At 45.5% G+C, this 12,725-nt stretch overlaps 1 protein-coding gene across 3 annotated transcripts in view; it reads right to left on the reverse strand.

Annotated features, from left to right (window-relative positions):
- Positions 1 to 12,725, reverse strand: part of Eif2ak4 (eukaryotic translation initiation factor 2 alpha kinase 4) — a 93,285-nt gene that overhangs the window by 46,078 nt on the left and 34,482 nt on the right. For all 3 annotated transcript variants that reach the window (XR_005285351.1, XM_038329358.2, XM_038329360.1), the window contains exons 9-12: positions 10,052 to 10,587; positions 5,252 to 5,358; positions 4,310 to 4,467; positions 693 to 1,120 (exon numbers count right to left, since the gene is read on the reverse strand). Coding sequence is in view for 2 of the 3 variants with exons in the window: in XM_038329358.2 (XP_038185286.1) it covers positions 693 to 1,120; positions 4,310 to 4,467; positions 5,252 to 5,358; positions 10,052 to 10,587 (1,229 nt within the window). In the remaining variant the exon portion in view is untranslated. The remainder of the gene's footprint in view (positions 1 to 692; positions 1,121 to 4,309; positions 4,468 to 5,251; positions 5,359 to 10,051; positions 10,588 to 12,725) is intronic.

Raw genomic sequence — 12,725 nt, forward strand, 5'->3', positions numbered from 1 at the left:
GGGTCATGGTGTCTCTTCACAGTAGACTGGTGACTACAGTACACCATGACTCTGCAGCATCAATACAGATTGGGCTGTTGCTATCTCTTTTCGGTTACCCAAACTCAGATCTTTTATTTATTAAAAAAAAAAATTTTTTTTATGTGTACGGGTCCATACACCATATGTATGCAGTGCCTACAGGGGCCAGAAGGGGGCGGATTCCCCTGAGACTGGCATCACAGATGATTGTAAACCTCACTGGGTATTGAACTCAAGTCCTCTGGAAGAGCAAAAAGAACTCCTAACCACGGAGCAGTCCTCTTCAGGACCCAACAAAGAACTCTTTAAAAAGTAGCTATATTGTTTCTCAAAGTAATTAATTGCTAAGATAAACTGTGTCCAACTGAGTACAGTGAAGTACACCCCTAAGGCAAATGCCCTTGGGTCATAATCACAGGTCACAAGAGCAATGAAGACTCTAAAGTGGTTCACAGGTTTGGAAGCAGTGATTTTAAGCACTGCCCTGTCAGAAATTCTCTTAAATCTTTCAAGATAAAGTACTGGAAATCACTTCTGCTTTTTCTTTCTCCTGGCCTCAGGTGTGAGCAATCTTTAAACTTCCTGTAGTTTCCATTTGGCTACTCTCTGAAAGAGGTTTCCACCGACGTGTTTCTCGTTCCTCTGGTGTGGGCCCCACTGCTAGCACTTACAGGAAGGACTGTGAGAAGACGCCCTCGTGCTCATCCTCTTCCTCCTCGTCGCTGCTGGAGCCCGGGCCCGTGACTGGGAAGCGCGCGCTGGTGGAGCGCTCAGCCGACGTGCTCCACTCCACCGAGCTGCTGAGGATGGGAGGAGGCGCTGCAGCCTCTACGCTGTCCAGCTCCACCGTGTCGTCTGCTGCTTTTCCGCAGGCAGCTGGGCTGTCCTGGACCTGGTGTTTGCAGTCCGGGGGTGGTGTCCCAGGCACTGCTGGGCGCTCGTGCCGTTCGATCCAGGCGTTGTAGTAGCGCACGATGTTCTCATGATGCAGGCGCGACAGCAGCGTCACCTCGCCCTTGATTCTCCGGAAGTGCCTGCTGGCCGGGTTGATTGGGATGCGCTTCACGGCATAGCAACAGCCGTCCAGTTTGTTTTGCACCTGCCAGGCAGTAGAGGAAAGGGCCTGGTCAGATCCGGGGGCCCAGGACCTTGCACATTGGCCTTTACACCTCCCGGCTCCTTAGTTCTTCCCCAGCAGAATCTGGAATTCTGAGAACCCACAATAATAGCTAAGAAGAGCCATAAGGCTTGAATTTAAACCAAGGAAAGCATTGGTTACTCCCAAACTAGGGTAAATGCTCAAGGAAACCAGATTTGGTGGCGGCGTGGCGGGGGCGGGGGGGGGGGGAGAGGAATTCCTCTGGGAAGCATTGGGGAGGGTGCAACCTTCATCTCTCTGCCTCCTTGTTTCTCTCCCTTTCTCCTATCTCTTTTTGGGACAGGATCTCACTATATAGCCAGGCCTGGAACCTGACATTCTCCCGCTTCAGAGCTGGGATTACCGGAATACGCATAACCTCTGTTTTAATCACGTTTCTTTCCTTTTTAGGCAGGGTCTCATTTAGCACAGGCTGGCCTTACACTCCCTAAGCAGATAGGCTTACCTTATACTCTGCAACCTCCTGCATCCACCTTTTGAATGGTGGGATAGGCATGGGCCAATGTGCCTTAATAATTTATTCCTTTACTGATAAGCATAACATTTTCTTTTCTTTGAAAAATTTAGATTAACATTTGAAGTAATAAATTCCATTAATTAATTTTCATGACATTACTTCCCTTTTCTTTTCATATTATATCTGCTAAATAAATATCAAAATACATTTTAGATTTAAAGTAAAATTAATTTTCTAAAGCCAGTGTAAGTTTTTATCTGATGATTTTATTTTCTTAAAACTTAAAGTCACTAAAGATGAATGAAATTCCAGAAATGTTAACAAGTCTGAAATAAAATGCCAATTAGCTTATAAAAAATGTATAAGGCTATGTAAATTTGGGAGAGGTACGCAATTTCCTTGAGACTCAGTTTTCTTAATTATATGGCATTTATGCGTTTTCATTACTGGCCTGAATACGGACACTGAGGAGATGATTGACACATGGAGAAAGAACACTATCCAAGCCTAAAGACTATGCTTGACCAACTGCAGCAATTACCATTAACACACATGCCGCCCATTGATTTTATCCAACTAAGATTCAAAAACATGATTTTAAAATAAGACAAGAAAAATAGGAGCAGAATGAATCAACAGAAAAAGTTGTCTCCAAGGCCAGTAAGTTCATGGACCATCCCTAGCCTGAGGATTGCACCGGCCTGACTGGATTAACTACATCAGATTTCCCTTCTCATTTACATAAGCCCTAATGTACTAAAAATAGCAGCTCAGTTGTCCAAACGAACAAGCACACAAATGGTGAAGGGCCAGCTGCTGAACAAGCCTGTCTGGGAAGCAGACTGCACTATTCAGACGGCAGCGAGGGGGAGGGTGTGAGAGCAGAGGGGGGGAAACGGGGGCTGCACAGACCAAGATGCCCTCGCTATAGCGGCTCATTAATTGTCTCTAGAACATGTAAATAAGGAAGGCTATAAGGGACCCTTGACCGAAAGAAAAGAAAAAAGAAAGACATGAAGTTTAACAAACTGCATCCACAGTGTTTGAAATTCAAGAATCAAAAAAAAAAAATTTGTATGGAGTTAATAAAAAGGACTCTGAATTAAACTCCTAGAACTGGTGCTGTCTTGTGGAAAAGCTGCCTTGCTAAAGGCTGCCCTTCTTTTATTGTGAGGAAATTAATTGTTTTGGTTGAGAGGCAATCTGCAGCAAGAGTGATGCTTCCAGGCTGGGTGTGGCAGTACTTCTGTAATCCCAACACTTGGGAGGCAGAGGCAAGAGGACCAAGGGTTCAAGGTCATCCTTGGCCACACAGAGTTTGAGCACAGCCTATACTATATAATACTCAATCTCAAAACCCCACATGGGATACAGCTCATTTAGTAGAGTGCCTGCCAAACACACACAAACTCTGGGTTTGATCCCAGCACACATGAAACAGGCAAGGAAGTAATGGCCTGAAATACCAGCACTCAGGTGTTAAGTATGAAGATGAGAAGTTCAAGGTCATTTTTTGCTACACTGAGTTGAGGCCAGCCTAGGCTCTAGGAAACCTTGTCTCAAAACAAGCAAGCAAACAAATGAGAAACAATCACAACCCTACAAAACAAAACAACACCCCCCAAAAGCCACATTAAAAAAAAATCAACCAATAAACAAGAGTGACATCTTCCTCCTCATATTCTCAGAATCAAACACACATATGTCCCACTGCTAGGTCATCTTCATACGTGAAAGATGGCATGTACCTCAGCTGTTCTTCATACATTTCAATCTGCCTCTCCTATGGTTTACAACACAGTTGAACTATAAGCACAGCAGAAGCCTCTTCCTACACTCACATAATAAGAGTTGCCCCAGACCAGAACAGCAGCTCACCTTAAAACACGCCATTCATTTCCCAGCGTTGAAAGCCAGAGGATGAGAGCCATCAGGACTGTCTCCCGGTGTGCACGCCACCTCTGTTCTAACTGAGAGCCATCAGGACTGTCTCCCGGTACGCACCCCACCTCTGTTCTAACTGGGAGCCATCAGGACTGTCTCCCGGTACGCACCCCACCTCTGTTCTAACTGGGAGCCATCAGGACTGTCTCCCGGTACGCACCCCACCTCTGTTCTAACTGAGAGCCATCAGGACTGTCTCCCGGTGCGTACCCCACCTCTGTTCTAACTGTGGAGCCACCAGGACTGTCTCCCGGTGTGTACACCACCTCTGTTCTAACTGAGAGCCATCAGGACTGTCTCCAGTGTGCTCACAACCTCTGTTCTAACTGAGAGCCATCAGGACTGTCTCCGGTGTGCACGCCACCTCTGTTCTAACTGTGGAACCCTGTTCCCTATGGCAACTCTATCAAAACTGGGGGGAAGGTGGAAAGGACAATTCCCTTCCTGAACTAAAGCACACAAAAATGTTCTTCACGCCGAGATCTTGACCACTCAGGATGTTATTATCATGTATTTTTCATGTCATTGTCCTGAGCCAACCCAGGACACAGGAATAGCACATTCTTAATGTGTCCAGGTGACATTAAAGCCAGCCTTTCCCTCCAGGAGGTGAAGGTGCTCACAGCTTCCATTCACTTTGCTCTCTGCTCTTAAAACGGAAAACACGCCTGTGAGCCATGAAAATGACAAGGAAGAGCTCTAAGGAGGACTGGGGACAACGGCCACACCTTGATGACGGCTCCAAAAGCTCCTTTCCCTAGAAGCTGTAATTCTTCAAACTCGATGAAGTAGCGGGAAAACTGTCTCTGGGTCTCACTGAAGAAAGCAGCGCTGGGCAGCTGGTTCCTGGGAATGACGGTCTCAATGTAATCTTGTCCCCCGGAATCTAAGTGGAACAAAAGCGTCAGAAGTACAGGAAGACTGGGCCAGAGAGACGGCTCCGTGGTTAAGGCCATACTGCTCTTACAGCAGACTGGAGTTTGGGTCCCAGCACCCATGTGGGCAGCTCACAACTGTATGGAACTCCAGCTCCAGGGACTCTGATGCCCTCTTCTGGATTCTCTGGGCACTGCATGCACACGTGCATACACCATCCCCACCATCACACAATTAAAAATAAAATAAAAAAAAAATAAGGCAGTTCATAGAACCCAGCAACATAAGCATGAGAGGAAGGGGCCTCAATTAGTGGTCTGAAAATGCACTTCTTACATTTTGACATCTTTTCTCACCTTGTAATCTTTAAAGTAGGCAGGAAGATATAGTCAGCCCATTGTACAGGTGAGGGTAACAGGCACGGAGAGGAAGTGACTGAACTAGACAGTCAGAACCTACACTCAGGTCTCCTGATCTATCCCAAGCTCTACTAAGGTTATGTGGCAACAGGAGTGACCCGGCAAGATGAGGATGTCCACTCCATCAACAGACACTGAAGAGCTAGGCTTGTAAAGCAGTCCTGTGTGTCAAGGCCTGCACGTAAGTGGGCCATGGGTAGGCTAGCATCGGCAAAATAAATAATCCATGTAAATGTTCTCAGATGGGCATACCTGTAGTCTTAGCACTCAGGAGGCGGAGGCAGGAAGACCAAGAGGTCAAGTCTGAACTACATAGTGGAACCCTAACCAAAAGAAAAGAATAAAGAAAAAGAAACATAGGCAGGCAGAACTCACCTTCAGGACTCTGCTCCACTAAGGGCACTTTCGGCTGAGGGTTTATAAAGCTGTGTTTCAGCAGCTGCTGAGGGCTCCATCTTTCCTTGTCATCCAGGCAAACACACCTCAGAGTGGGAGGGAGAATCTCAGCAGCGTATAATATAAATGCCTTCCTACTTCATCTACCCCATTAACTATGCTTTTCTTTACAGTACACATTAGCAGATTCATGTTACTGATGGAGCAAAATGTACTTAAAAGTGAATTTAAATGAGTAAGCACCATTTCAGGGTTTGCATGTCCCACAGCAGACTGGACATAAGTAGAAAATGAAAAAAAGAAAAGAAACGGGAAAAATGAACTGCACTGTTGACTACAGGAGCATGGAATGACTTGAACGCTTTCAGCCCATAGACGTCAGCTTTGGACGTCCACTTCCATTAGCTTGGGCACCTGCCCTGTTGAACTTAGCCTGCTGGGGACCAGGCATAAGGTAAGTTTTCCTAAGAGAGCGGCCAGACGCTGGTGACCCTGGAACACACTGAGCAACACTGTTGAGAAGCCCCACACTTCACCGCACGCCTTCAGTAGTCGTTCCTTGAGCCTCCCGACTTAGCACTTGATGATCTAATGTTCTAACAAGCCATTTCTGTTTTGCTTTGGATGAATCAAAACAAACCAGACCAGGAATTCTCAAAGTGGGGTCCCTGAACCACGTTTGATTCTGTTTAAAGTGACATATTTAAGATAATCAGCTGTCATCGTGAGTTCCAGCCCTGGAACCTACATATATATATATATATATATATATATATATATATATATATATATATATATATATATATATGTATACGAAGCAGGAACAGTAGCCATCATAAAGGATAAATTAGGTTTTATGTCACAGCATGAAGAGGTAGAACACTAGTTTATACCTGGAAAGGGCAAGAGAATATCATTTGTATAAATTCCAGCAAATATTAAAAATATTATTCAAAAGTTATATAGCATTTTATTTTATTTTATTTTAGAGATAGGCTCTCACTGTATAACTTACCATGACCTGGAACTCGGTAGACCAGGCTGGCCTAGAACTCAGAGATCTGCCTGCCTCTGCCCCATGGAGTAATGAGATTAAAGGTGCACACCACCATGCCAGGCCTGATTTTATTTTCAGATTTATTTTTTATTTTATGTTTAAGGTTTTTTTTTTTTTTTGCCTACATGTAAACACGTGCACCATGTCAGAAGTTAAGAGGGTGCTGGATCCCCTGGAATTGGAGTATGGATAGTTGTGAGCCACCACGTGAGCCCTAAGGACCAAACTCAAGTCCTCTGTAAGAGCAACAAGTGCTCTTATCTGCTGAGCCATCTCTCTAGCACCTTTACTGCACATCTGAGACAGGGTTACTATATATTCCAGATTGGCCTTGAATTTGCAATCCTCCTTTCTTATTCTCCCAAGTAAGGTTGTAGGCATGTACCACCTACACCTGACAAACCAACCAAACCAAAAGCTAGTCTTATAGGGCATGGTTGTGCATACCTCTAATCCCAGCACTGGGAGGCAGAGTAGGAGGATAGTTCAAGGCCAGCCTGCTCTACAGAGCAAGTTATAGGCCAGCTAGAGCTATAAAGTGAGGCCCTGTCCCAAACAAACCCAAAAAACTAAAATCAAAACCAAAGTTCTTAGCCGGGTGGTGGTGGCGCACGCCTTTAATCCCAGCACTCGGGAGGCAGAGGCAGGCGGATCTCTGTGAGTTCGAGGCCAGCCTGGTCTACAAGAGCTAGTTCCAGGACAGGCTCTAAAAAAGCTGCAGAGAGACCCTGTCTCGAAAAACCAAAAAAAGAAAAAAGAAAAAAAAAAAAACAAATACCAAAGTTCTTGCCTCTGATTTTTCCTTCCTCTTAATCTCTTAATGTGCATCACACAGACCCTTTCCTATCTATTTCTATATACAATGCACAACAACCCACCATGACGTTATCAAGAATATTGAGATTCTTAGACAACATTATCTTGTACGTATCAGTTTTTAACTTGCCTTTTGCGAGTGGCCTTTTCAGCCACGTGTCTTAAAATTTATGTCAGTAAAGATCCTTTCAAACTCCAATGTCAGCTTTGACCCGCTGGAATGAATTTATATATTCTCCTAGTTCTGTTGGGGTTATTTCCGTTCTCACTGTACTTCTACACACACTGCGCTCAGTTCTAAAGTGCACTGTCTACTCCAAGTCTACCATGACATTAACGGGACTCACACAATTGATCAGAAAAGGTACCAAGCTTGCTGAGAGAGAACCACACTTTTCAGGGGCTCTTACTTGAAAAGATTACACTCTTGGAATCGATCATTTGGCAGTATGGCGGCTATGAGCAGCAGAGGCAATGCTAGCTCCAGCTTTGAAACTGGAAGGGATGGCAGGCCTGGAGCCTTCCTTGGCTCACACTGCTGAGGGTGATGGGAGCCACAGTACCGACTCAACAGGGGCCAGTGGCAGCATCTGACAGGTGCCAACCCACTTAACCCAGAAACAGCCAGGAACTACCAGAATTTATCTACTACACATTCTCCTACTGCTGGGATTGTCCCCAGCCACTCACACGTGCGTGCCTGCGCACATACATAAACAAACACCCCTCCCAGTGCTGTGTTAGATTTCTGAAGAGCACTATCAACTCTCAACTGTGATGTTAATGTGACTGATGTGACAACAGATATGGATCAGAACAAGTTTAAAGCCCACCAAGAAGACTTATAGTTTCAGATATGGAACTGGTTTCAGAACCAGGAACTTGCTGGTGGGACCCGGTCCACCATCTGGCTCCAGGACCTAAGCTCTCATCCACCACTTCACAGTTGACTTCCCAAGGTGTCAACTGAGTATGGCAGGGACCACAGATGGAATTCACTGTGTTTTTGTGGATTATTTGCTTCTTTTGCTAACTGGGGTGGAGAGCAAAGCTAATGACCCAATACCCCACTGCTATCCACGCCAAGCAAGAAGACCATCAGAGCCCTCCCAGAGATAGGAGCACACACAGTAGCCCAGGTGACAGTTATGGTAACAGAACAAATCTCAGATCTCTACATCCGAAGTGACAAAGGGGAGCTGATTCTGTAAGGGGCGACCAGAAGAGTCTCAATCCTCCGGCCCCACTGCTTGCTACTGAGGTGAAAACACCATCTGTGTAAACCTCCTGTGTCGTTTCTGAGTCCATTAGTGTCACCCTTGACTGAGACACTCCCGACCAGCAGACAAGAGCAGAGGGCTCATGGGGACATGGGAAAGATGGGAAGACGACTTTCACTGGAACTCGTCATCCCTGTCATTGCAGCCACCCTCACTGTGGACTGCATGGAAATCAATGTTTTTAAAGTTCTAGTTCATTTAAAAGAAATGAGATTGTTTTAAAAATCTAAAAAATTTATACACTTTAAGGAGAGAATGTTGCATACAGAATCAAAGCTGGCCCCTTTCCTCAAATGAATAATTTATCGTGGCTATTTTTGCGACACATCAACAGCCTTGTTTAAATACTACATGTTGCTTAACAACAGGACAGAGCTTGAGACCGTGCCATCAGGTGGTTACAGAGTGCTGTATAAGTGACATCCAGTCTGACGTGGCCGCCATCACCTGTGCAGCCCCTGCACTGACAGACACTCTGACGTGTGATACAAGATGCTCAAGGTCAGGGGCCGTGAGCAGCGAGCTGAGGGGACAAGAGATCACCAGGGTCAGGCTAGCTGGAGCTGGGCAGGGAGAAAGGAGAGAGCACGAGAAAAGAACGCAGAGGTGAAGAGGACAGAAGTGAACGACTAGGAAAACAAAGGTGGGGGTGGGAGGCGCAGCCTGGACAGCTTCTGCAGGGGCTGGAGCGGGCACCGCAGAAGTCCAACTGAAGAGCTGATTTCCCTTTATTAGAAACTGCGAAAGCAGCACTGGCTTAGGCTGAGACTACTCAGGGTTAAGGTAGAAAACTCTGAGGGGAATGACCTGGACGAATACTTTAGGTCCAAGGAAAGCCTCTTTACTAAGGCTTCTCTCCAGCTAGACAATCCTGGCTTTGGGCCAGGGAGATGGCAGTGGGAGGAAGTGCCTGGGCCACAAGCCTGACGACTTGAGTCTGACCCTGATTTCCAGAGCCCACTGTGGAAGGAGAGAACAGACTCCAGAAAGTTGTTCCCTGACCTCAATACACATAATGTCAGTGGGTTCTTACACTCATGGACATGACAAGAGAAGGACACACATACAGACATAGGCACACAGACACCCCACACATACACACCACACACACACACACACACACACACACACACACACACACACACACATTTTTAAAGCTGGCTTTGCAATGATTATGTACCTGTGATGCACAGGTACGGAAAATCCTTTGCTGAAACAGGCGGTCATCTGATCCTCTGACCTGGCTGAGTGATAGAGTCACTGGAGAGGAAGAGTCAGGAAGAAAGGGGCAGAAGCACACTTCTCAGTGGTTTGGTCTCTTAGGATTGAGCAGCAAAGTGGACGAAGAAGGCCTACCACATGGAACACCTAGGGCATTCTCTCATTACTGTGGGATAGACAGGAACGGGGGAGAAAGTCTAGAGTGTTCCAGGCAGTCTTCCAAAAGTAGTTTGAGAATCAATTATTGAACTCAAGTGGGTTTAGGAGAATGTGGGAGATAGTGACGAGGGAACAGAACACAAGAGCCTGGGAAAGACTTCACCCTGGCTCCCCTCCTCAGGCTTCAGCTTCCCCATTCCTCAAATGCACAGGAGGAAAAGCAGCTCAACAACCAACGATACTCACTTCTTCAGGAAATCTTGGAAGTCAGCTGGTAAGTCATTGGGAATGGTCACAGGGTACTCCCCACACTCTTGTCCTTGGCTAAGAGATAGCAGCAGAAGGCCAAGACGCCACACGTCCCCTTTCTTTCCTGGTTTATAGGGCAGGGCACTGTCACTAAATCGAACTCGAGTTTGCTCAAATACATCCTCCTTGCAAATGTCTGCAAGACGTTTAGAGATGCTGTAGTCCGTTATCTTGACAGTGCCCTCGGCGTCTACCAAGACACTGGATGCACTCAGAACCTTGTGCACCACGGAGTTGCTGTGCAGGTAATCCAGGCCTGCCAGGAGCTGAGCTGTGTACTTGCGCAGCTGGTGCACAGGAATTGGGCCCGAGTGGCTCAGGTGTGCAGCAAGAGAGATCCCACTGATGTGCTCCACCAAAATGTGTACCACGATGGAGTCCTCCTGCTCTCTGGAGTTCATTGCAAAGTAGCGGCCGACATTTGGATGGCTCAGTTTCACCAGGGAGCTGAATTCTGTCTCTGCTCCTTGAATCTGAGAAGGGTATCAGGCAAAGACGTGAACCAGCGTTTCACCTCAAAAGTAAGGCGTGAGACAGAAAATACACTTCCAAAGACCACAGAAGGAAAATGCCATGACCCGACTCTTCCCCTCAACTGGTGAATCAACCTGACAGTACATAAAAATGCAAGAAATTTTACCTAGTTATCACCCTCAGGGTCAAAACTGAGTTTCCAAATACCATAAAAACTGGGTGACATGGAAGAAAAAAAAGAAAGAAAAGAAACAACATTATATTTAAAATAGCATTTTCTGATTATACACTAAGGGTTATTGTAAAAAAATTAATCTGAGGGGTGGAGGTGTAGCTCAGTGGTAGAGCATCTATCCAGCAGGCAGATGGCCTTAAATTTAATTTTCAGAACTGTAAAAAGGAAATTTAAATAAACATATATAAAACACTATAGTGGTTTGAAAGAAAATGGCCCCCAAAGGGAATGGCCCTTTTATGAGGCATGACTTTGCTGGAGGAAGTGTGTCACTGTGTGTGTAGTGGGCAGGCTTTGAGGTCTCTCTTCTCAAGCTTCACCCAATGTGACAGTCAGTTGACTTCCCGTTGTCCATAAGTCAAGATGTAGGACTCTTGGCTATTTTTCCAGCACCGTGCCTGCCTGTATGTTGCCACGTTCCCCGCCATGATGGACTGAACCTCTCAACTGTAAGCGAGCCCCCACAATTAAATGTTTCCTTTAGAAGAGCTGCTGTGGTCACGGTGTCTCTTCACAGCACTAAGAATCTAACTAAGACAGAAATTGGTACCAGGGACTGGGGATTGCTGTGATAGGCCTGGCCATATTTTTCCTTGGAGGAATTTGAACTTTGGTAGTTTGGGTTACGAAAGCATTGCTTAATGGGCCATACTAGTAGAAGCATAGAAGACAGTTATGCTAAGAGTTATTTGAACTGTCTGGAACTCACTCAAGAGATTTCAAAGAAAAATTTTAGTATGTTGTCCAGAGATTGTTCTTGTGATATTTTGGTGAAGGAGTGGCTGCATTTTGCCCTAGTCTGAAGAGACTGTCTGAGGCTAAAGTAAAGAGTTTGGGATTAATTTTTTTTTTTTCGTTTTCGAGATAGGGTTTCTCTGTAGCTTTGGAGCCTGTTCTGGAACTAGCTCTTGTAGACCAGGCTGGCCTTGAATTCACAGAGATCTGCCTGCCTCTGCCTCCCAAGTGCTGGGATTAAAGGCATGTGCCACCACCACCCGGTGAGTTTTGGATTAATTCTGTTGGCAGAAGAAATCTCAAACAGCCTAATATAGTCTCTGTCATGTGGATATTAGTGGTGACTGTAATGAAGATATATAATGAAAGGAGCAAGCTGAGCAAGGGAAAATATTTGAGGAGAAAAGGAGCAACAGAAAGTGGAATGGAGCTGGGCGGTGGTGGCGCATGCCTTTAATCCCAGCACTAGGGAGGCAGAGGCAGGCGGATCTCTTTGAGTTCGAGGCCAGCCTGGTCTACAAGAGCTAGTTCCAGGAAAGGCTCCAAAGCTACAGAGAAACTCTGTCCCCCCAAAAAAATACAAACGAAGAAGGAGGAGGAGGAGGAAGAGGAGGAGGAGGAAGAGGAAGAGGAGGAAGAGGAAGAAGAGGAAGAAGAAGAAGAAGAAGAAGAAGAAGAAGAAGAAGAAGAAGAAGAAGAAGAAGAAGAAGAAGAAAAGTGGAATGGACCTAAATTCTTTGTTCAAGGTGATAAATAGATTAAGAAATGGAATAAAGGGAGTGGAAAAAATACTCAAACTTATTTATATGCTCACCATCCAAAAATAACTATTGATTTTGGTGTGCTTCAGAATTCTCTTGCTTTGGATGTTTTCTAACCTCTTCATTATGCAAAGACAACATACAATATTAAATGCTTTCCTGAGTTCATCATATATACTCATGCAAAATTCTTTTCTCATTCCCTGTATTGCACAAAAACAAAAGGAAACCCTGGATCCTGGAAATTCAGTTTTAAAACAACATTTTAAAAGAGCAGAGGAAATATAAGTGATTGCAAATGGCACAGTAATAAAGCAGTAATTAACCCCAGCCAGACCAAAGTGACAGGGGCTGAGACAGGAGGATGCATTGCTGTGACGGGCTACAGAAGCCAGAGCAGGGCTGA

The sequence above is a fragment of the Arvicola amphibius genome, chromosome 5, assembly GCF_903992535.2.
Source record: "Arvicola amphibius chromosome 5, mArvAmp1.2, whole genome shotgun sequence".
Classification (NCBI taxonomy): domain Eukaryota; kingdom Metazoa; phylum Chordata; class Mammalia; order Rodentia; family Cricetidae; genus Arvicola; species Arvicola amphibius.